A 25,071-nucleotide genomic window follows, 5' to 3' on the forward strand; every position below is an offset into this window, starting at 1 on the left:
CAAATGATAAACAACTACTAATTCATTAATACTGAGAAAATACTTATTTAAAACCCATTCTTAACTGTGAGTTTATTAGCAAAAATACAACCACAACCATTCTGCAGAAACACAACTTAAGGATTGACACAATGCCTCTTACGGTTTTTCATAAGAGCATTTGGATGCTGGAAAGGCAAGAGTTCTGTTACTACTACTACTATTAATATAAACAGAACACCTAACTCCTAATAAAAATGCAAAGATGCACTCCAAAAAGACACACTAGCATTTTTAATTTCATTGTTATTATTTATTTACTTGCACTGAGCATAGAATTTAGGATCTTAAGTAGCTGGGACTATATGCTTACCTGCTTAAACAAGTAATACTTAACTTGGTACGTGCACAGGCAAGGCACCTCCTTCTAGTAGCTGGAGAAAGACTAAGTGCCACTTCATGGAACTAGACCTGCTGCAGAACAAATGGATCTGCACTACCTCCTCTGTGCACATCACAAAACAAAACTGTTTTGATACATTCCTAATCCAGCTGCTCTTGAGGTAGGCTGTGGTCACGTCCCTCATCTGGCTACCTTCCTGGGCTGAAAATGGGGACAGCACAGGAGCAGGCGGTACCTATTCCATTTCCCTGAGAGTTGCCAGGAGCTTAACACAGGTACTGGATACCTTTAAAATCATGTCAAAGACTATCAATAGTGACAGACATACATAGCTGAGCTTGCCCTGGATAAAGCTATGACTTAAACAAATTATTGATGTCCCTTTCACAACTATTATCTTATGTCAGGCACCAGTATGAGAGTAACCAGTCCAGACAAAGGAAGACCTGCAAATTCTCTAGAGATGGAAAAAAAAAAGGCAGGTCGTATGAATTGTCTTGGGCATGCAGACACGGGTCACAAAGTTTAGGCAGAAAAGTCCTACTCTTTTAACACTATAGCCTTGAAGATTTCTGTCGGACCTCTTGTAAAATTGTTCTAAACACAAATGGAAAAAGCATTCCTATATGCTGAATAGGACATCTTGCACTAATAGAATGGAACTGATTTTCAAAGATTAATGATTTACAGAAAATGTCAAAATGCTCAAAATGTGATGCATGAGCCCATATGTATGCACAAGCACATCTCCACACAGTCACACTTTAGTCCTCTTCAACCACAGATGGAGAAATAGCCCTTATTAAATTATAATAACACTTCAAAAGAGAGCAAGTATCTCAAATGATACAATGAATGAATAGTGTGCACAACTGTTTGTCTGAATATCCTGGGTAATGCTGTAGGTGTGTGAACTAAGACATTGTTAGTAGTATTAATGAAAATATATGCCTTCTTATTGGCTACTTTATACATAATCTTCCCTCTCCTTTACTTTTTTGGAAAGGAAAAAAAAAAGAAGATATTAATTTCTGTTATCACTGTTATCTACCTAAGTTCTCCTCAGTTTTAGCAGTGGTGATGGAAAACCAGCTGGCACAGCAGCTTTTCAAAGATAATCCTTAGCAGGGCCCATTGGTATTCTGAATTGCCCACAATTCAACAACAAAGCAAAAAAGTCTTTGAGTTCTTAGAGGTTTTAGGTGTCGTGTTAGCTCCCTGATTTCTAATATGCCTGTACATGCCCCTACTCAAATACGGTTGCTTTCTTGGTGAGTCAGTGAACATTGCCATTTCAACAGCATTCCAAAATAATTCCTTTAAAAAGGAATACCTGGAACACCTGATTGCAACCAAGCAACTGTTCTGAATCCAAAGCAAGAAGGGTCCATATGGAGTACCTAATGATGCATCCTATAGCTAGTAAACATAAGAACTTTAATGAGAACTAATCTTAGCTTTCACTGCTGCGCTACAGGGGCAGCAATGGAGGCTAATTTCAGCCAGCTAGAATCCTTAATGAACAAAGAGCCAGAAGAGTGGAGGTATTTTTAGGTTAATTTATTAGAAATATGAACAATTTGTAGATGTACCAAATGTGGTCATAAGCAACAATTTTAACCCGTTTTAATAAATGCTTTAAATTGTATTTACCTCCACGCTTTTTGGGAGCTTCAGGTTTCATTTTAACGGTATTTCTGCTTCTAAATTCAGGCCCTTTAAAATCATCTTTGTCTTCATTCAGCACTGGCTCAGGCTGTACAACCACTGTACCTAGAATGATTTTATTTAGAAACCATTACACATCCAACTGAAGTGCAAAAGTCCTGTTTAAATAAAAGCCAACATAGCATCTTTAAAAAAAAAAAAATAGTGCAATCTGTTGATGAAAACTCGAAGTTTTGAATGCACAGATGTTCATACAGAAAAAAAAAAACCACAAATAAAAAACACCCCACCACACACTTCAAACTACGTCTGTTTTGCAGTAGTAGGACAAAAGGCAAGGACTGAATGGGCTGTGAGGAGCAAATTCTGCTCTCTCTGCACCACCTGATGATGTATGTGCAGAACAGGACTGTCATACTGCTGGGTGTATGTCGTACAGGAATTTGAAGTGCAATGCTACAAATAAAGGACTTTGGTTACGTCACTTAAATCTATCAAAAGCCTTAGAGTAACTACTCTCTTCTCTCTTTTTTCCCCCCTTTGTCCAGTTTCTCTCAATTTATTTCAGCATGAAATAAATGAAAAAGCAATAGAACAAAACCTGCATTGTCTTTAACAAAATTTGTAAATTCATTTTTTTAATTGAACAAGTGTACTCATCAAAATTATGTGAATGAAAAAACATCTTTCCTACTTAAGAGCTCGGTTTTAATACTTTTGTGGTGAGGACACTGGAAATTTTCAAGTAACTGCACCAAAGTTTGCTTTTTCTCATGCAGTAAACAACAGCAGTCCCACCAGTTTTTCCTATAACTTTTGTGGGTAAGAAATGGAAGAGATTAATCAAACTCACACTATAGTAAAGAAGAGTGGGATGTAAGCTCACAATATTAACTGTTTGAAAAGGATGCTTAAAAATAGATCTGATAATGACATTTCTCCCCTAGACTTAGTTTTGCTTTTGTGGATCTAATTGTCAGTAACCTCAGAGAGAAGAACAGTAAAATAAATAAAACAAAGTGACAGAGTCTGAGACTTCTACAAAAGAAGATAAATAAATTACTTCTGTTTCGTGTTGGTTTTATACAGATGTCAGTAGACACTGAAATTGATCCACCAGCACATCCTGCTGTACCCACAGATTAAATTACACTGCGTTCATATCCAAGGTGCTTGGTGCACAGGGGGTGTGTGTTTGTGCATGAGCATGTATGTTTATATATAACAGGACCGAAAACAAGCATTTTACTAATACATGTGCATTCTTGTTAATTATTTATGCTGCATCATAATCTTGACTAATTTGCTGAATTCAGAAACAAAGAAAAACAAACTACCTTTAGGCAAACTTTTCATATCGACATCGTTTTCTGAGTTTTCATTTGAAATATCTTCATTTACAGTCTCATCTAAGACTTGTTCATCATCTGATCCAACATATTTTGTTACAACTGTAGGTTTCCTGCATAGACAGAAAAAAACCCCCATACCGTGACAAATATTACATATGGCAAAACATGTAAACCTGGTGCTTTGCAAGCAAAACACCATATTAACTGGGAAACCTATGTTCTTTTTAAATTCATTGCAGACATGATGAGAAGGGATGCTCTGAGTTATTACAATAAATAGATTGCAGGCTAACTTTCTTGTTAGGAACAGGAATTCTCCCCTCCTATGAGAAATAAAAAGATATACTAATAAAGTATTTTTGTTTCACAGGCTTGCTGTATGTTTGTTGTGAATTGAGGTTTGATGTGTTTTTAAGAAGGTATGAAGGAAAGTCACGCTTTCAGGAAAAAAGCCTGAATTAAACACAAGTGAACGTCTGCTCAGAAATTTTATACACCATTCCAAGCTTAACAGGCAGCGCAGAGAGAACACACAGATATTAGCAAATGACAAAAAGCAGCTTGGCAGAAAAGATGCTTGCAAAGAAATAAAGGAAATGCAGAAAGAAATGAAAAGCTGACTGTTGAATAAAAAGGCCAGTTGCCAGAACTTCACACAAACATAATTTAGAACTGAATGCATTAAAATGAAAGAATTTACCATGTCAAGGCAGGGAGAAAAAAAAAAAAAATTAAATGTTGAGCATAATTTTCAGTAGGCTGAAGATAATACATGAACTGCTGCAGGACACTCTTTTTGTCAGTATCACACAGAATATGACAAATGTGTGAGTGAAAATACCTCTACTGATAGACAGGAAGGAAAGAAAACAAGACTCTAAAAATGATATAAATAAAAAAGAGTTAAACGGGACACTGGATTCATAAGATGAGGGAGAAATTAAGGCCAAATATAAACCCACACCTACAAATATGGACTCAAGACTTTAAATCCAGCAGACATGATAAAATAACACAGATTAAAAAAACACAGACAAAAAGGAGAGTGAAAAGAGATACACAATACTTTTAAAATGCATTTAGAAGGCAGCTCTTGAGACTGTGCATTTAGAAGAGCTCACCTATCTACACAGTATACTAGGATTTAAAAACAATAAATAAGGACTTGAATGAGCATCAGCTGAGAGCAAAAATGGAGAAGGAGTTTTATTAGAGTAAGTCTGCTGTTACTTGGGCCACAAATAATCTGTCTCCTGTAGGTTTAAAGTGGTTGGTAAACAGTTAACTCCATACTTTTTTCAAAGAGTAAAAAAGGGTTAAGCAAAGATACAGCAAATGGCAGTATCTGCACAGGACAACTTAATAGCACATTTTATTTCTACAGTCTTCCAACAGTAAGGTACATAAAGCCTTTTTTCTCTGTGACCCAATTTACATTTTTGGAAGAATCCTGCACGTGGAAATAGCAAGAGTGAAGGAATAATTGTATAAACACCTTGGACTTGAATATACGGGATAATCTTGTTTTTGTTAATTAAAAAAAACTAAGCTTTATGATCTTAACATTTGATCCTGAAAGACAGTTTGAATTTTAAGCGCATTGTGAGGCATTTGTTTTACCAGCACTCTGCTAACTTAATGGACTCATAAGTGGCACAGTGCATGGACTTCTCCCTAGTTTTACATGCCAAAAAGCTATTTATTTATTTTTACTTTCCAAACCAACCTTTTTGAACGTGATGATCCTAAGGATTTGGTTCTTTCCGAAGAACTACTGCCCTAAAAACAAGAAAATATTAAAAAGTCAGCACATTTGTGACCAACTGACTTGACAACAAAGAGTTTCTTACATTTACTAGAACACACTTCAGAAGTCACCAGCACTCCTACCAAAAAAAAAAGGCAGTAAAAGCATTAACAAAAAGTGCCAGACAATTTCAAGTCATGCCAGCTCAGTTAAATCAAATCTATGGAGTTTCAGATCAGTAGTAAGACTCCAAAAAGTCAAAGTCATTATTCTTTTAAAAAGAGATTTAAATATAGGTGTCACCAAACCCTATTTTAAGTCATGAAATTGTCTGGTGTATAGAACTGTGGCAGAATGCAAACCCCCCTCCCTCCTTCAATATGGAAGGAGTAGACACATCTCCCTCTCTTCCTGCTCTTTTGTTTGACCCCAGAGGCCGCTGGCCAGGGTCTTTAAGAGAACGGAGCGCCGAGGCGCCAGGGAGCCGCTGGGTGCCCGCGGCCAGTGTGGCGGATGTTTGGAAGCTTCAGGGGCACCCCACAGCCAGTGTACAATTTTCTGCTAAAATGTAAAAGCATGTTTGTTCCTACCTCTTCTCTATTGTTCTCCATTGAGGATGGACTACTTTTGGGTTCTTTACTTTTACCTATGGAGAGAAATCAAAGGAATTCACTGAAATGCAAGAAATATTAACATTTCTTCACATTATACATCATAGCATTCTTTATGTTTCACTAGTGTGAATAAAGATGACTGTGACTTTCACAGACAAACTTGCACAAAACAACACAGTCCACTCTATGGCATAAAGTTTACAGAAATCATTTAGAAATTACTTTCAGTTAAGTATCTGATAGGCTGAAAGACATCCTTCCCATTGGTGAAGAAATACTGAAGAAATGAAAGTGCAATTGTATCTGCAGAAATAATATAGTTAATGCATTTTTTAATCTCTAAGACATTACTTTAAGTATTTGCTCTTACACATTTTGACATTAAAAACACAATATTAAATCTGGGATCATGTAACCAAAGAAAAAAAAAACTCATTTAGTACAGGGTATGACAGAAAATTCCCATTTCTCAGTCTTGGGCACTGTGGAATAAAAACCTGAAGACATGCAACCTATTACTATCTGTTTCATCCACCAGCCCACGTAACAGAAGGGAAAGTTTCAAGTTCATACTTGTATGCTCGATACTTGTATGAAGTTACTCAAAAGGCTTAGTAATAGCAGTATTTTAGTAGATGGACTATGGAGAAACAAACAAGTGAAGTGGTAGTGTAATTACTGGATACATACTATGACTGTTGGTGATTTTAACATAAGACTGCTAGCACTGCAACTTACAGAATCACAAAATGTTAGGAATTGGAAGGGACCTGGAAAGCTCATCCAGTCCAATCCCCCTGCCGGAGCAGGAACACCCAGATGAGGTTACACAGGAAGGTGTCCAGGCAGGTTTTGAATGTCTGCAGAGTAGGAGACTCCACAACCTCCCTGGGCAGCCTGGGCCAGGCTCTGCCACCTTTACTGAGAAGAAGTTTCTTCTCAAATTTAAGTGGAACCTTTTGTGTTCCAGTTTGAACCCATTACCCCTTGTCCTATCATTAGTTGTCACTGAGAAGAGCCTGGCTCCATCCTCCTGACACTCACCCTTTATCTATCTGTAAACATTAATGAGGTCACCCCTCAGTCTCCTCCAAGCTCAAGAGCCCCAGCTCCCTCAGCCCTTCCTCATAAGGGAGATGCTCCACTCCCTTCAGCATCTTTATTGCCCTGCGCTGGACTCTCTCCTGCAGTTCCCTGTCCTGCTGGAACTGAGGGGCCATAACTGGACACAATATTCCAGATGTGGTCTCCCCAGGGCAGAGTAGAGGGGCAGGAGAACCTCTCTGACCTACTGACCACCCCCTTCTAATCCACCCCAGGTACCATTGGCCTTCCTGGCCACAAGGGCACAGTGCTGGCTCATGCTCATCCTGCTGTCCACCAGCACCCCCAGGTCCCTTTCCCCTATGCTGCTCTCTAATAGGTCATTCCCCAACTTATACTGGAACCTGGGGTTAATTCCTACCCAGATACAAAACTCTATACTTGCCCTTGTTCTATTTCATTCAATTTTTCCCTGCCCAGCTCTCCAGCCTCTCCAGGACTCTGGATGGCAGCACAGCCTTCTGGTGTGTCAGCCACTCCTCCCAGCTTCGTGTCATCAGCAAACTTGCTGATAGTGCACTCTATTCCCTCCTCCAAATCACTGATGAATATATTGAATAATATAGGTCCCAGTACTGACCCCTGAGGCACTGCACTAGATACAGGCCTCCAACTGGACTCCGCTCCATTGACCACGACTCTCTGGCTTCTTCCCTTCAGCCACTTCGCAGTCCACCTCACTACCCGGTCATCCAGACCGCACTCCCTCAGTTTAGCTGTAAGGATGCTGTGGGAGACTGTGTCAAATGCCTTACTGACCTATGCTGAATTGTTTGGGTAAATTTTAGCCCAAATTATCCAGCTCTTTCTGCATGTGAAGCTAAGGTAGGGGGGAATAAAAAATAGAAACAGAGTTTTTAGCCCTTCTCTGGAATATTACAGGCATTCTCCCACTCTGAAGAAAGCACCTGAAATTTGGAAGAAGGGTGACATTTCTTCCAGAGACTGGATGCTGCCCACCTTCTACTCTTGACCAATCCTGCCCAAGTGATAAATCCATGGAAAATACCAGTTCATACATGCTCAGTAGAGATTTATTTCATTCTGGCAGCCTGAATCTCTGCACTACATGTGACAGGGCTGCCCAGTGCCATCCCCGTGGAATGACCCAGCAAGGTGCATTGTCCCCAGCTCCGAGTGCTGACCCAGCTGCTCGTGCTCCAGTCGCCCCAGGGCTATGACAGCGCAGGATTTCCCCTGTGACTGAAGCCCCAGGGCCGGGGCTGGTCACCCCAAACAAGAGCAGGAAATGTTTAATATTTGTTACCTATTTCTAACTCTGAAGTGAAAATTTCCAATATTGAATTTGACTGAGTGTGGGACTCAAGGTTTTTCAGAAGTATTATTTTGTTTTCAAATGTTTCCAGATTACATCTAGAAATCTTTTTCAAGTAATTATGAAAGCACAGCCTCCAGAACTTCTTCCACGACTACCAGGACTGCAGAAAAAAAAATTAAGATACTGCACTTACACATTAAGGAAAACTGAACAAGGAACCCTTAGCACAGCAAACAGATGAATGTTTACCATCTCATGTTTCATGGAAGGTAAATTACCAGCAGGATTACCTTTCTTTCACATTTAGAAAAGATTCAGAACTGAAAGAAACATTGTATCAAAGGCCTATTGTATATTTATTAAGATATCACCACTTAAGTAATACCAGGACTTTGCATAATTGCCCCAGTGAAATAACACCACAAGGTTATTTGACTTTAGAATCATCTATACATTGAAAATAACAATATAAAATGTCTTTTTACCTATGGTTTTGTTTTTAGATAATGCTGGAGGAGAGTTTGCGTCCTCAGATTCTTCTGATGAGTGAGCCAAGAAGTCATGAAGTTTCTGCACCAACGTATTCAACTTGCTTTCACTGTTAAAATAAAACTTGAAGTTACCTATATATCTCAGTTGAATTTAGCAAGCTTGAAAGAAATTATGTTTAATCTCAACTAATACACACCTACAGAAGCAACCCAGTTACTGCTTAAACATTTGTTTGTGCAAGAGAATATCAAAGTAAATAAAAAAACCTACAATTTTGTTTGTATTCTTAAACCCCAAGTAAAACAATAGATGCATCCTTATTGACAAAAAAACATTAAAGATTCTGTGAGTAATAATAAAAAGCCTTTTAAAAATAGTTTTTAATGTTTAAAATTATTCACAAAATTCAAGAAAGTCTTGAGTGGTAACGCTACTATGACACAAAGATAGCAAAAAAAGAATTTACAATTCAACTTTGTCAGAAGCTGAACAGGTAAAAAAATAATAAAATCTTAATATTTTATTACCAAAAATGTAAACTTTGGGGATAAAAACCACTACAAATAATAGCAGAATTTCACCTACTACCTTCTAAACAAAAAGGTCCAATGAGTATGACAGATTGACATGCTTATGCAAAGCTTATATTAAATCAGCTACATACATATGTACTGTGTATCCTGCATTAATTTTGTAAAAATAATCCAGCCACGTAGGATCAGATCACTTCTTGATCTGTTTGTATGAGTATTCATAATAAATTTATAAAAATATTACCCTAGGAATTTTCACTAGGCAGTTTCAGACACCAGGAACTGTTGGTTTTGCATATATACTCATGACAGTAAAAAGGTAACACCTTTATCCTACGCTATACCGCTTCATCATTTACATATTATTTCCTCTCATTTTATGATGTTTGTTTCGGATTTTCTCCCCCACAAGCTTCTACAATTTCCCGAGACAAGCACGTTTTTCCAGATGCAAGTACACTGACTGAGGCCAAGGGCAGCCACCCTTTTGACCCCCCAGTACCTAAAGTCACCACTCTGTCACTGCTGTGCTCCCAGATGTTATCAGTCCTCCAACATCTGTCAGCTCACATGGCTGAGTCATCATACCTTATCTGCTACCAGAAATGGGGTTTCCAACCGCTGAACTTCACTACCCCCTTCATAAGTTAACCCAGTTATAGGACACAGGCTCCCAGCCCTTTCACTTTTTCTCTCCCCACTACTTTCAGTCTTCCGACAGCAAGAAAAACACGTATTTTCTGACCCTGTATTACACATTGCAGGATCTTTTGAATATTTATCACAAACTCAATCCACTCACCTTTACTACCTCTACTATTTCTCTGAACACATCCACTTATTAGCTTCTGTCTTTCAATCTAACTGCTAACTGCTAAAACTAGATCACCTGTTTTCTAAGAAGGACATGCAGGTGACTGCTCTCTCGAGCAATGAGTGAAACGGTATCACCACATTACACCAAATGACTATTTAAACCAGCAAAAATAATCACATATAAAACATCCATTAAAAAAAAAAAAAAGTAATTTCTTTAAATCTTCTGAAGTACTCAAAATACCACTTTGTAAGGTATTTTGGCCAGTTTGGCCATGAACCCTTTGTAAGGGGAAGATTTTCTGCATGAATACATGAGTAAAGGACACTTATTTTGAGACAACACACATATCATCGATCACTTGAGCGTGGTTTACTCTCAAGTGTATCTTACTTTTTTCTCTCAATCTGTCTAAAAGTCTTTCCCTCTAATTACCAGACTCATGCTGCTACACAACTGCCAGTCCTTTAACTTGGGTTTCCCTTTTTGTCATGGATGGAGGACATACTTGGAAAACATTACAAAATATTATAATGGTACACTTCAGTTTTAACAGACTGCATGCTTGACTTTAGAAAGGAGATTTAACAACAATTTATTCTCATTAAGTTAAAAAAAAAAATTAAAGACTTGTTCATTATTATTTGATAGTAAAAGTACATAAAGAGATTTCATATCCATTCCAGATGGTCTGAAGAACTAATGCACATTTAGAAAAGCCACAAAAGAGTACATTTTTGGTAGTAAAAACAAAACCAAAAACCCACATGTGGAATTCTGCTCATTTAGTTTATAAATAACTTGTTTTGGTAACAGCATTTTAGAAAAGAAAATGGGAACTATAGATGAGTTATAATGTTATTGTTCTCAATACAAAACAAATTCAGAATAGTATGCATGTGTCTGTGACTAATACTTGGAACATGATCTACTACCATTTATTAACTCTTATTCTAACTAGCCTAAAATTATCATTTTCAGAGAAAAATGTTCATGCTGACAAACAACAATCAAAAGAATAATCTACAAACTAACATTTAAAAGTCTTCTCAACTTGCTTTTCCTCTTGATTATTCAGCATTTTGTACCATAAGCCTGTATTAAGGAATACCAGGTCAAATGTAAGCGAAGGTGTTACACTTACTATAGTTAACCACAAAGCAATTTCAATTTAGGGCAAGGTTTTACCCGTTTTTTGTACAAAAGCAATTTTATGTCATGCCTTTTCAGCTGAGAATATATTTGCTATAATCTTCTTTAAAGCTTCTACTTCAAAATCCTTATTCTTCATCATATATTAATAGACCCATCCACTATTAAATTGATTACAACCTATAAAATGTGTGGGTTTTTTTAAAAAAACAGAGGAATGTAAAAATTCAGAACCATCTCAGAAGCACTAAGCAAAACAAGCAGTCTCCCTGCACAATACAGCAACAGGCCCTGCACTATTTACTAGTGTTTTCAGGCTTGCACATTCCAAGCAAATGGCTTCACCAACAGTCTAGAGCTATTTCAACACTGTTTAGCCTAATTAAAATAGCAATGAAAGGAAAGGTATCCTACTATTAGCAGTTTGGCCATGAACCTGATTTGTGACCTTGGGAAACTGTCTTATAATAATACCATTTCTTCCCTAAATTCGGAGCAAGTACTGTCATCTTAAGTAGTAAATGTCTGGCCCTTACTAGGATTTTTTAAAAGTACACATTATGCAAATCATGTATTAGGTAGAATGATTCTACAAATCAATAGAATATATAAGAAAAATGAAGGGACAGGTGGTGTCCTAATCCGGACACAACATACTTAATTCAATCTGGCTGTTGACTGCTATCCCCTTGTTTGTGCTTATCTGTACCGGGTTTGTGTGGCCAGGCTCTGGTAGCACGGGGTGGTGCAGAGGTGGCTTCTGAGAAGCTGCCAGAAGGTTCCCCCAAGTCCAACAGAGCCAGCAGCAGCCAGTTCCAAGGTGGACCCACTGCTGGCCAAGGCTGAGCTCATCAGCAACAGTGGCAATGCCTCTGGGCTAACATAGTTAAGAAGGGGGGAAAAAACCTGCACAACAGCAACTGCTGAGAGAGGAGTGAGAATATGTGAGAGGAACAACTCTGCAGACACCAAGGTCAGTGCAGAAGGAGGGCAGGAGGTGCTTCAGGTGCCGGAGCAGAGGTTCACCTCAGCCTGTGGTGCAGCCCGTGGTAAGACCGCCTGTCCCCTGCAGCCCATGGAGGTCCACAGTGGAGCAGAGATCCACCTGCAGCCCAGGAAGTACCACACACTGAGTTGGGTTTCTCCCATTACCCTACTCTGATTTGATTGGCAACAAATTAAATTGATTTCCCCAAGTCAAGTCTGTTTTGCCCACGATGATAATCGCTGAGAGATCTCCCTGTCCTTACCTCAACCCGTGTGCGTCTTCTTGTACTTTCTCCCCATCCAACTGAGGTGGGGAGTGATCAAGGGGCTTTGGTGGGCACCTGGCAACCAGCCAGGGCCAACCCACACCATCACTTCATCACCTGCATTAGATAACAATCATGCTTCTGCAAAGCGAGTCAAATCACCTTGGACAAATAAGTTTTCAAGGAACAGTTTTCATTTGGATTCAACTTGCCACACACTGATGTGATCATTCTTTCTGATGGTAGGTGAGGTGCTCAGAATTCATAGCCAGGGCCAGGGAAAGAGCAGAACTGCCCATTTCAGCAGCAAACCTGGGTCACGTTGGATTATACTATGAAAGTGCACTGGAAAAAACTTGTTATTCACTCGCTTTCTATTCACTTTCTTCAGACACTTTGAAAATGTAGGTGGGGAATATCCCAGTTATTGTCAACATCTGGAAGAACAGTTTTAAAGCTGTATTGTCTTTAAACAAATTAATTTCTCATTCTTCCACAGGACCCTACCAACTTCTAGTTTAAATAAGTGCCTCTCATCTGCATTTCAAGTGGCTCCTGAAAGTCACTGCAACAGGAGCACTTTTCAGCTTTTCATTTACCTCAATGTTGACAAATACTCTTTTGCATTTTTTTTCCTCACCTTCCTTAAGCTCAACACTTGCCTAAAATTCTTCTATGTTTAAGCTTTTAAAATAGTTCAAGCACACAAGTTTTCTAAACTCATCTATTACAGTTGCTTCAAGTCCCAACCTTTTTTCACTTTTGAAGCTGAAATGAAATACTGCAAAGAACAACTATTAAGTAGACAAAAGTAACAAATCCTTAGGAAAAAAAATAAAGCAAAATAAAACCAGATGTGCTTTTAAACTGCCAGTCCATAGACTATCATCCTCTGATTCAAACTGTACCCCTACGTGAACAACAGAAATCCAATAACCCACAGAAAAAAATCTGTATATTTTAATTAAGACAGCAGAAAGGGAAAGAACTGACTATGTCTACATTAGAACCTGGTACAGTTTGGGGCCAATGACCCAATATCCACACTACATACATTTCAGTAATTCAAACTAGGTGTAGTCTGGTTCCACAGACTGCACAAGCACCAGCAGTTGGAGCACATCAAGAATGCTGGAGCACATCTTTCAGCTTAGTTCCACCCAGAAGGACCCAGTTTGTGCACTCCAAGCCCCCACTGCATTATCAACAAAACTGAGTAAGGACAATCCAGAGACTTTTTTCAAAAATGCCCTTCTTAATTCAGATGGTAACATGGATGCACCCAAAGTTCTGAAGGAGATCAGAACATATTTTTCCAAAGCATTTCTATGTCTAACACGTTACAGACATGACCATCTTTTAAAATCATTGATTTATAGTAAATAAAGCTGAAACTGATGTAATTAATCATACAACTTAGAAATTGGTACCAAGCCTCCCTTCCTTTCCCTCCCTCCCGTCCTATGATTTCCTTTCATACTACATAAACCTTGATACAATCAGGCCAGTCATTCTGTCGCCTGCAAACCTTCATGAAAGTTTTTCCTGATGAGAAGGAAAAATGTTAGACTTACCCCAATTCAAAGATTTCAGTAGTAAGTGCAGAGCCTACATAGTCATTTCACATGAAAAGTGTCAATATTGTGGCTGAACACGCATGAGTGAAATCGCTTAAGACTATCTGAAAGAGTGAAAGATATAATCTACAAGTTGTTTATATTCTTATTCATAATAAGAAAAGGAGTGAACACTCTTGCAATATCCTAAGAAGCCTACTTCTCTCAGAAAAAAATATGTAACTGGAAAATAAAATCAGCCATTGTATCAGTTGAACAGGTAAAAGAATATGGTTCTACCAAGGCAGGGAAACAGATCACTTCTATGCTAGTGGTTGTTTTTTAACCTAACAATGGTTTTCCAAGGGCAAAGCAACATGACATTGTATAGCCTATATCAGATTAATATTTTCTAACTTATTTATATACTGATACACTAATTACACCAGACAAGTGAGGATTTACAGCCAGGACTCACGCAATCTATTTGAGTTGGTACATACCAGCTCTACTGCAGAAGGACGCAAACTCTCCGACCCTGACACACAAACCTGATGCCACCCACACTCTCATTTCTCTCCTTTCTCCTCCACTTAAGTACAAATATTTGTTTTGATCTATGCACAGAAGCTGATCCATATTAAAAGTAGCCATTTCTTCTACTGAATCTACATAATTTCCCTAATCCAACTCACTGCTCATTGGTATGAATGTTTCTGCAAGCAGAGGTGATGAGAGCCTGAGCTGGGGAGGAAGGGACTAGAACTGTGGCAGCAAAATTAGAGCTGGTCAGGTAAATACACCAGGAATCAGAGAATCATTTAGGCTGGAAGGAACCTCTGGAGATCACTTAGTCCAACCCGCCAGCACAAGCAGAGACAGCTACAAGAGGTCACCCAGAACTATGGCCACTCAGGTTCTGAGCACCTCCACAGATGGAGGCCCCACAATCTCGCTGGGTGACCTGTTGCAGTACTTGACCATTCCCATAGTAAAAAAGTTCTCTTGTGTTTAGATGGAATTGTAACATATTAAAGCAGGTAAAGACAGAAAATACGTGAATACCAAAACTCCAACTGAAAAGACACGCAGGCATCCAGCACTTTTTCAAACTTGAAGATTCTATGCTTAAGACTTCATTAACACAGATTCACTCTTTTGCTTTGTTTAGAACTGACTTTAAATCCATAGGGGCTTAATCAGTGATGTCTAGTACAGTTGAAGACACTCAATGATGTGGATGAAGTAACTTTGGAGCTTAAGTACAGCATAACAGGTTCAGACAAGTAAACAGAATTATATTCCTCCAGACACACAAGGGAATGGGAAAGCAACAGTTCAAAGCCACTGAGAGACCCTTATTTTGTTCAAGGAAGATTACACAATTTCTTTTTGTTGAGATAGCCAAACAACCATATCAGGATTTGGCTGAGAGCTACCATGCTTCACTAAAAAGTAAAAAATTATTTGGGTTTTTTTGACCTGTTTCTTTAATGGGAGCTTAAAAAAAGGGGGCCAGGAAGCAAACTAAGAAAATCTCATTGTGAGTTTGGCTTGAAAGTCACACAGAAGTCTGTAACTTCAATGGAAAAATAATCTGCAAGCTGAAAAAGACTGACTGAAGGCAACCACTTGAAAATCTAAATACAGTATTCTCACCTTCATGAGAAAAAAATCAGAGCAAACTGAGTACCTTACTATATTAATTCAGGAAAGGAAGCTCAAACTATCATACATAACAGACAAAACAGAAAGATGCATTTAAAAACATTAAACATGTGTTGTTTAAAGTGAAAGAAGGGATGCAAATCCAATAGCATCATGTCCCCCTAACTCTGAAACCGTCTTCTCTTTTCCTTCATTTGCCTTCTGCTTCCCGGAGTTTACCACAGGTTCTCAACAAGGCATCATTCATTACAAACTCTACGAATTAAAGTGTGTCCCTTCAAGTCTCCCAGATACTCCCAATCAGGTTTGCTACAAGTTTTAAGGGTTGTATCCCATCTGAACTGTAGTTTTTTATTTTACAAGGTAAAAGTCATGTCAGTTTGCCCACCATCAGTCCTTCCTTTATTGCCTAACTTTTTTAGTTTTGCTTTACACGATAATGCATTTGCACAACAAGGCTTCTTCAACAACAGTTGAACCTATTAAGACCTACAGTTCAACCTACTAAGATATGAATTTCTGCAACAGCGCAGTTTTCAGACTTGCAAACAAACTGCCAAAATAGCACCAAATTTGACACTCGACAGCAACATGTGTAATCAAGTTCCTGAAAAACAAAACAAAACCAAAAAAAAAAAAACACCACAACATCAATCAATCCATCATCCACCTTGAATGACAACTGCCTGGTGGCTAGATGTTATAACAAAGCATGAAAACTTTATACTCTTCCTTTAGTAAACTGGGGCACCTCACCTACCACCTTTTCAAGTAAATATAAAGTTTTCCATTATATTTACCACTGAATACCTACAGTTTCTTCTGATTCACCATGGGAACAACTTGCCACTGACCTACCCATGAACCAATCCATGTTTCCAAATCACCTGCAGCCACAAGCTGAGCTCCTGTGATAGGAAACTGGATTTCACAAGGTTCAGCAGTATCCTTAGGCTTTCCTGTTTCTGAGGGAACCATCTAGTGATCCAGTCTAAAAGCGTACTTTGTCATAGACTGCAGGCATTTGTTTTTTGGCAAACACAGCACATTTTAGTACTATTTTTGATTTTTTTTTTTTTTGTTGAGGTGTATCCACATAAAAAGCACTAACTTTTCCTCCCTTCGAGCAGAAGGTGCAAGTGCTTATCTGCAACAGAACTGGGAATTTCAAGTTTTCACAACATTAAGGCTACCCTACTGCAGAATTTGTATTATACACCCCTTGTCACCACAAATTATTTCATAGAAAAAACAGGTACCTTCAGCTAAGCCCTGCAGAGACCCTGACACAGTGTTTACAAAACTCTAACAGACAGTATTGTATGGAAATTATGATGTCACTGCAGAAAGTTCCTCTCTTAGAAATTTCATTTAAGTATTGCAAACACATTGGCTCTGGGGCACATCTGGCACAGAAGACGACAGCCAGCCTACAGTTTTTCTCTCCTTGTGGCAAGAGTCAAAGAACCTGCTTATGCCCACTCCACAAACTGTGTGGAAGATGGCTGACTGTCACTGCACCTTCAGAGAACACAAAAGATTGCTGTTGACTTATTTCCAATTAGATTATTGTGGTATCAAATAACATGCTTGAAACAACTCCATAATAGCACTCAAAACAAAGAAATTCAAGTGACTAAAAAATGCAGAAAATTTAACAAAAATGTTAAGACCAAGTACCAAAATACCACACTGCAAGTTGGAAAGTCTGCATCATTAAAAAGTTTACTTTGCCACCTTAAAAAATTTAGTATCACTACACTGACTACCAGATGGTTCAAGTGAGATTTAAAACTTGTCTTTTCTGGTGTGCTTATTTTGTACAGTGTATGAACAGGTTAGGTCACTATGACAAAGATTCTTCTACTTAAAAAAAAAAAAAAATCAAGCTTTTTGGGCAAAAGTTTTAGAGAAATCTTCATCAACATTTACAGAGACAGCATTTTTAAGTTTCTTAGTGAGTTACTCCAGCTTTCATCATGTTTTTCAGCATTCCAAACTTCTCATCCTGGCGATGGTAGGCTCCTAGGTTCTTAATATTAAATAGAAGTATTCCTCATAATAGAAGTATAAAACATCATAGCCAGCAGACTAGTATTGATTACTTTCCTTTTAAACCTATGTTCCAGAAGTGCTGTGAAAAGATTTTCCATCAAAATTCTATTGTTTGCCTATATTCCAAAGAACTCTAACAACAATCTCCTAGCTTTATTTATGTCCATGTCCACTGCAGATAGCAGAAGATGAAAGGAATGTGTAGGGTAACAGAAACACAGGCAACTGACAGGCCAACAGGACTTGAGAGAAATGGAAAGGAGAGGTTTTTTCCTTCCCCTCTCATTCTTTCTAACTCCAATTTTAAGCAAAACTTGAATTGACAGAAAATAACAAAAATCCCATGCAATATGTTCATCATTTAGACTGAGAACTGAGTTCATGAACACAAGAGGAGTTTGGAGCACCAAAACAAATATTATGTCCATCTACTTAAAAGTAGTTTGCAACAGGGCCTGCTTATTATGTGGGACAGATTGAATCCAAAGGAACATACAATCTCAAATCTATTTCATACGTGCTTTTTGATCTTCAAGACTACAAGTAATTCAAATTACCCTTCTGTCTGCGGGTGATCTGAAAAATTCCCTGCAAAATGTATGAGCTTCTATATCCTCTTTAACTGAAGCACTAACTAAAACAGTAACACTCATTTTTATACTAATGACAACATAAGAATACGGTACAGGTTAAACACAAAACCTTCAGAACATAGACCAGGAACAAGAGGTTCAAAAAACAAAAAAAAAAGACAAAGCAGAATATGGGAAAACAGCAAAAAAAATATAACAATCATAGCAAAATAAAAAGCAAAATGGTCCAAACAGAAGAGCACTTTTCAGAATACGTAACACTATGACCACAAAAAAGGTCAATAAATATTAGCAAGCCAGATCTTATTCCTATATAAAAATCAAATTCTACCCTTGATTTTCAGGGACTGAGGAAGAAAAGTCTACACATGAAATAACTGATCCAACATAGTGGCTTAAGCTGTCAAAGTACTTTAAGAACAGAGGGGAGAACGTGGGAGTGAAAAAGGGGGAGAGATAGACAATCCCTACCTTAAAAATAAGAAAGAAAACATATGCAGAAAAAACTGTTAACTGTTGGGAAGTCATGCACCAAATAATGTATATTTGCAATAGTCATGACCCGCATCCAGCATGTGATCAACATAAATGACAATCTTCTAAAAATCTTATTTTGTTAGTAAGAAGTAGATTACATATGCATTACTTCCTCAGAGGTGCTAAGACTTTAAAATAAAGCAATACACAAGAGAAAGAAAACTACTCAAAGTAAGTCTAAAACTGGGTGAAGATACACAAATATGACCACAGAAAAAACTTTATCCAAAGCTCAGTATTTCATACAGTGCAATGGCTCCCTCTCTTAGCACTTCGATTTTGAAGAGATGTGCAACATTCGTGAGAGTCAAGTGATAACACTTCATTGTTTATATAGCGCCTTAGGCACGTGGAATATTTGTGGGGGATGCACTTGGTCAGTAACCCTGAGATCTCCATAAACCAAAAGCGTACAAAGCCAACTATTTATTAATAGCTTAACACAGCGTCTTTCTTAACACTGACTTTACTTGCTTTTCTGTCAGCTTACTTACTTTACGCAGCAAAACTGTTCATAACAATTAACACGTTAGGAGACAGCTCTTCAGGGGCAGAGGGAGATGTTTGTAAACCAGCATGAAAACGGATCCTTCACGGGGGATGGGCGGGAGAGGAAGGGCTTTACTACAGCACAGACACGTGGGGCGGGGGCGGCCGGGCGGAGGGCACAGCCCCGCGGCACCCGGCGGCGGGCACGGCGGCCGATGGCGGGGGGCGATGGCGGCCCCGCCCCTTCGGGCCTTCCCGCCGCTTCCCGCCGCTTCCCGCCGGAACGGGACAGGACAGCCCTGCCCGCTCCTCGGGCCTGGGCCCGGGCCCAGGCCCAGCCCCGCCGTGCCCGGAAAGAGGGGCGTGCGTGCCGCCGCTGCTCACGGCCGGGCCGCGGCCAGACGAGACGAGGGCCCGCCGCCCGGCTGCCATGCCCTCCCCCTGCGCTACCCACCCGGCCTCCCGCCGCCATCCCGCCCCCTGCTCGACCTCCGCCAGCGCCTGCCGCCCCAGGCCCGTCCCCGCCCCACCCCCGCCGCGGGGCCGCGGGCCGGGCCGGGCGGAGCAGCCGCGGAGGCCGCCCGCCAGCAGCGGCCGCCGCTTCCCCCACCGCCCAGCAGGGGCGGGCTCCGGGCCGTACCTCACGGGCTCTGCGGTCATGTCTCCGCTGCCACTGCTCGGTGCGGCCGGGCCGGAACCGGGCTCAGGCGCCGAAAGGAAACAAAGCCGTTATTGCCACCATCGCCGCCGCCATCTTATCGGAGGGAGGCTGAGGGAGACCTGCCTCCTGCCGCCTTCCTTCTTCGCCGACTCCCATTGGCTCCTTGCGGCCCTCAGCGATTTTCTAATTGGGCGGCTCCGACGAGGCCTGTTGCTAGGGTCGTTTACGTCACCGTCCCAACCTTCCCCGCTCTGATTGGCTGGAGGCAGGGTTACATCACCAGCAGGGACCTGACGTCACGCAGAAAGTCCCGTGGCATCATTTCACAGAATCACAGTAGTATTCTGGTTGGAAAAGACCCTCAAGATCATAGAATCCAACCATAAACCTCACACTACCAAGTCCACCACTAAACCATGTCCCTTAAGAACCTCATCTTGGCAACTTTTAAACCCCTCCAGGGATGGTGACTGTACCACTGCCCTGGGCAGCCTGTCACAATGCCTGACAGCCCTTTCCAGGAAGAAATTGTTCCCAAAATGCAATCTGGGGCAACTTGAGGCCGTTTCCTCTCATCCCATCGCTTGTTCCTTGGGAGCAGAGCCTGACCATCCCAACTCCAACCTCCTTTCAGGCAGCTGCAGAGGGTGAGAAGGTCTCCCGTCAGCTCCTGTTCTCCAGGCTGAACCTTCCCAGGTCCCTCAGGCGCTCCCATCACTTTTGTGCTCCAGCCCCCTCATCAGCTCTGTTGCTCTTCTCTGGACAGGCTCCAGCACATCAATGTGTCAACCAAAACCTCCAAACCCACAACTGGCAGCAATGAACAGCATCTCCCGGGATGCTGCAGGATGGAGCAGCAGCACCAACCACACTAACCGCCGCCACAACACCAGGGGCCCACACGCCCTGGCCCCCACTTCAAAATAAAGTATATTGACGACTTTGCCCAGCATAGGGCTCTAGCCTGCGGGGGCTCCGATGGGCTCAGTCATCGTGGTGGGCAGAGCATGGCCGGAGTCACGAGCAGCAGGTGACAGATGAGGGACAGAGCAAGAGTGAGGTGACAGTGAGGGTCGGGTCTCACCCCGTCCCCTGCCACCCACTTCATCATCAGAAGACTGCGGCTTCGGGCAACTCTGCAAGCCGGACTCAACAACACAAAGTTAATGGAGGCGTTTAAATACATCAGCCATACGAAGAGTAACACTGCAATGCTGGCCAAGTGCTACTTACAGCACCAGAACGACCCTAATCCTCTGTGGGGATCAACCATCAAACGCAAAGCAGAGCAGGACATGAGCAAACTTCAGAGCAGAGTTTCCCAAGTACAGAATAAAAAGACAGCAAGTTATGAATAATGTAAGCAATACGAAGAATTATCAAGGTTGAACTTGTTGAACAGCATCCAAGTTACGCTGCTAGCTAGAGCTTCACTCAAGCCCAGCTTTGCTAGATTTTTTTTTTTTTTAAACAGAAAATTCTTTAGATAAGGAAACGGCCTGGCAGTTTCACATAAGTATGCCAAGGCAATTTTCCCTGCTTGTACTGGCAGCTTCTACATGTTAAAATCTGTAAGAAAGGAAGAGGATTGGGATACAGCCCTGTTCAGAGGGAAAGAAGCTACATGCTTTTGGAAGAAGGGTTTTCCTCTAAACTTCCATCTCCCCATAGGACCAAAACAGAACAGACCTCCAAAACCAAGTCCAATACTGGAGACAATTTAGAACAGGGGACACAAGTATTATTTACTTATTAAAAAGATAACCAGTCTTGAAAATTACTGTATTTTAGTGTGTAAACTAAAAAAAAAAAAAAAGTACCAACTCACCTGGTTTCATAACACAATGTGCAAAATACAATAACAAAGTCATAAGTGAAAGCCTTGTCATTTTAACTAGTCTTTAATATCTATTCCATTCTAAAAGGCAATGATAACAAAATAAATAACATTTTCACACTTCAGCACATGCAAGCTTACACATCCTAGGGAAATTCTACAAAGCACTGAACAGAATTTGCTTTAGAATTCAACATTCTAGGCAAGAATGCACCCTATATTTGCTGAATTTTAGTAATGCCAAACAGCAGATTAAATAAGAGCTTTGTTAGTAAATACTTTCTCATGGTCAATGCTACAGTTTTAAAAAACAAAAGCATCACCTGCCTTCTAGCTAAATTTCAGAAGGAAAAAACAAATCCGTGTTAACCAACTGCTACAAATTCCATTAAAAACTGCAAAAAGCCATTCTATTTTTTTTGCCACTGAACAGATGAATTAAACCAGAAGCATTACCTATTCTCAGCTCTGCATTAGTATTCCAATTGTGTGATTAAAATGAGAGCACCAAACATTTATTTTCCTCTTCAAGGCATTTAGCCTGCTTTATGGACTAATACTAACTACATAGATATATTTATTACTTTTACTCTAGAATATTTTTTATTTTACTATTTCTTCAGGACATGGAAGAAGGTATTTGAAAGCAGTTTAAAAAAACAAATTTAATTGCTTCCCATTCGTAATTTATACCTAAAGTTGCAGACAAAATAGAAATCCTATTGTGAGAAGAGGTCAAGGAAGAATTGAAATGTTTCCATCTCCAAACAATTACTCAAGGAGACAAAACCTGAACTATCACGAGGTTGTTAAAAACCAGATTGTAGGAGCACACCAAAATCTGCGCATGGACGGATATTGTGTGCATCTGCAGAGAAACACTCTCCACATCTAACACACCTATGTTAAGTTTCCCCAGCACACAGGACCCTGTCCCCCAGCGCTTTACTCAGAGATGCTGCTCCACTAGACCTACAAGAATCAGGATTCAAAGCCTGTTTGCAGGATAAACCAAGGGCCGCTGTACAGCCTCACCACACTGATTGCTTTTATTCAACAGGATAGTAATTAGTTTTAAGTAGATATTAGCCTACTTTGAAGAAAAATGGCTGAAAGACACATATAGTTATCAATCGACAAGAGAATACTTTTGTAACTTTATGTGCTCCTGACCTAGAAATACAAACTACATATACATCTTTTTCAGATTATTATCTGTGATAAAAGTAGCAGAAGTAATCCACAACAATAAAACTCTATACTTGAATTCATTTTATAGGAATGGGCAAGAACTGAGCTTTTTAATGGAATAGATTATGTGCAATGAAACTCATTCTTTATTTGTCAGAAGAAAAGCATGACAAAAACTGAAAACAGATGACTGCGTCCTCAAGACCCTGGGTTTGTTCTTTGTTTCACTGTTATTCTATTCCCCATGATAAAGTTCAAAGTGATGGTGTGGAATCAGTTGAGTAGTGATTTGTATTTGATAATTAACCCTTTTTGGCATGACAAAGCAGTAAACATCAAGATCCAATACAGAAACAAAATGCCAGTACTTTCCCAAATCCTTCATGAGAATTGATTTCTCATAGCAGAGAAAAGCATTTTGAAATTTTAACTTCTAAAAAACAATCTGATTTCAGCCTAAGTGATTGTCTGTTCTAGACTGGATAATTTAAAAAACACACTATCAGAAGCCATTGTGAATAAACCATAAAGGAACACCACAGATCATTCTTTTCTCCTGACAAAGTTTGGCTACAAGATGACATCATCCAGCATAATCTGATGTCATGGGCAGTATATCCAAACAAGCATAAGCGATTCAGACCTCTGATTTTCTTTGGATATTCCAAATGTTTAGAAAGTGAAGTAATTTACTTTCTTCAGTACTTCTAAAACTTCTACTTTGATTTGTCAGGAATATAGACTAGGAATAATAATAATACAAAAATCACTCTGGTGCTTACTTGTACACGTTTTTAAGCAAGGCTGAGAATAAGCCTTGCTGTACATTGAGTTAGATGTCCAACAGTTCTGACCATAAAAGTATCAACATTTTTTCTCCTCGAGGCTCTAGCCAGCCATCATCCCATCACATTGCCCAGATGATGATGGCTATCCCATCGCCTGCCAAAAGGTTCAACTTGCCCTTACCCTCGCGTGTATCTTAACCACACAGACACCACCAGCCACAGGGTTAATGAGGGTTATTTGCACAAGCACCAAGCCATACCCAGCAGATGCCGCGCTGGGCACAGTTCCATCTTGTTGGAGGAATAACCAGCTCTGCCCCTGAAGGGTGTGTGCTTATGAAGCTCCTCTGTTAATGGCTTCACCGCAGGAATGACTACGAGGCACCATCAGGAAGAAACATGTTCTGTGCTGAACACTGGGATGGTTTGAAAACAGGAGCTTGCAGTAAATTGTAGATAACAGAAACCATTACCTCGATTAATCCAATTCATTATCTTGCCTTGGGCTTAGTTCATCAGAGAACTCCTCCCTAAGTTATTTTTAGCTATTATTCCAAAATAGATTTTCAATACACCACAGCCCCTTCTCAAAAGCAGAAAAAGCAGCGATCTTAGTGGCCAGCTACATTAAGGAAACCACACAGTCCATTTTCAGCTACAGAATATACCATTTCCCCCTTTTATTACAACCAGTGTTCTCTCAAGGTGAGCTTTTACAGTACTTCTGAGCTGTTCAATGACTCAGTTGCTAAAGGAGGTGGCCTCATCGAACTCCCAGTTTAGCATGCCAGCTCTCCAACGCATTTCCCCTGCCACCTTCCTTCTACCGGGCCCAGACTGCATTCTACTAACTAGTTAGGGAGCTGCACGTGCCCATGGTCCCAAAGCATCACTCTGGGGACCCATCATAGCTGGCCATTGCCTCTCACCTGCTACACAAGCCAAATCTTCCTAGAATTGCAGGCTCTCTGAATCTGCTACAGGTCCTCACGAGCACTCAGTCTCCTTTTGCTCCACCACCACGCTGGTTCCCTCCTCTGGAAGCTGGAGGGGAAGAAAAAAGCTGAGAGTTTACAACAAGGTCCATGAGGGTATTGGCACCAATCAGAGCTACTTCTGAAAACTGGAAGTCCAAGGACTGCAACAAATGGCTGAAGAAGGAGAAAAGACAATAGCAAAACTGAGTAGAAAATGACCCAATGTTGGCTGGTGAGAGCAAAAAGCCTGAAAAGCAAAGGCCAGATAACCAAGTCAGCAGCAGGAATTCAGCATGGGAAAAGACCATGGCTGAGCAACATGGCAT

The 25,071-nt window shown here is 40.2% G+C and overlaps 1 protein-coding gene across 3 annotated transcripts in view; it reads right to left on the reverse strand.

Moving 5' to 3' along the window:
* ATRX (ATRX chromatin remodeler) overlaps positions 1-20,091 on the reverse strand; it is an 87,319-nt gene extending 67,228 nt beyond the window's left edge. The window contains exons 1-6 of one of the 3 annotated variants that reach the window (XM_082061879.1): positions 19,932-20,091; positions 8,632-8,744; positions 5,740-5,795; positions 5,129-5,181; positions 3,388-3,512; positions 2,036-2,155 (exon numbers count right to left, since the gene is read on the reverse strand). In XM_082061879.1, the coding sequence (XP_081918005.1) occupies positions 2,036-2,155; positions 3,388-3,512; positions 5,129-5,181; positions 5,740-5,795; positions 8,632-8,744; positions 19,932-19,951 (487 nt within the window). In that variant the 5' untranslated portion in view covers positions 19,952-20,091. Of the gene's footprint in view, positions 1-2,035; positions 2,156-3,387; positions 3,513-5,128; positions 5,182-5,739; positions 5,796-8,631; positions 8,745-19,931 lie in introns of those variants that run through there. The other 2 variants (XM_082061880.1, XM_082061881.1) reach the window with 2 other exon arrangements.
* Between the last annotated feature and the right edge of the window lie 4,980 nt (positions 20,092-25,071).

This window comes from Streptopelia decaocto, assembly GCF_964273445.1.
Source record: "Streptopelia decaocto genome assembly, chromosome: 10".
Taxonomy (NCBI): Eukaryota; Metazoa; Chordata; class Aves; order Columbiformes; family Columbidae; genus Streptopelia; species Streptopelia decaocto.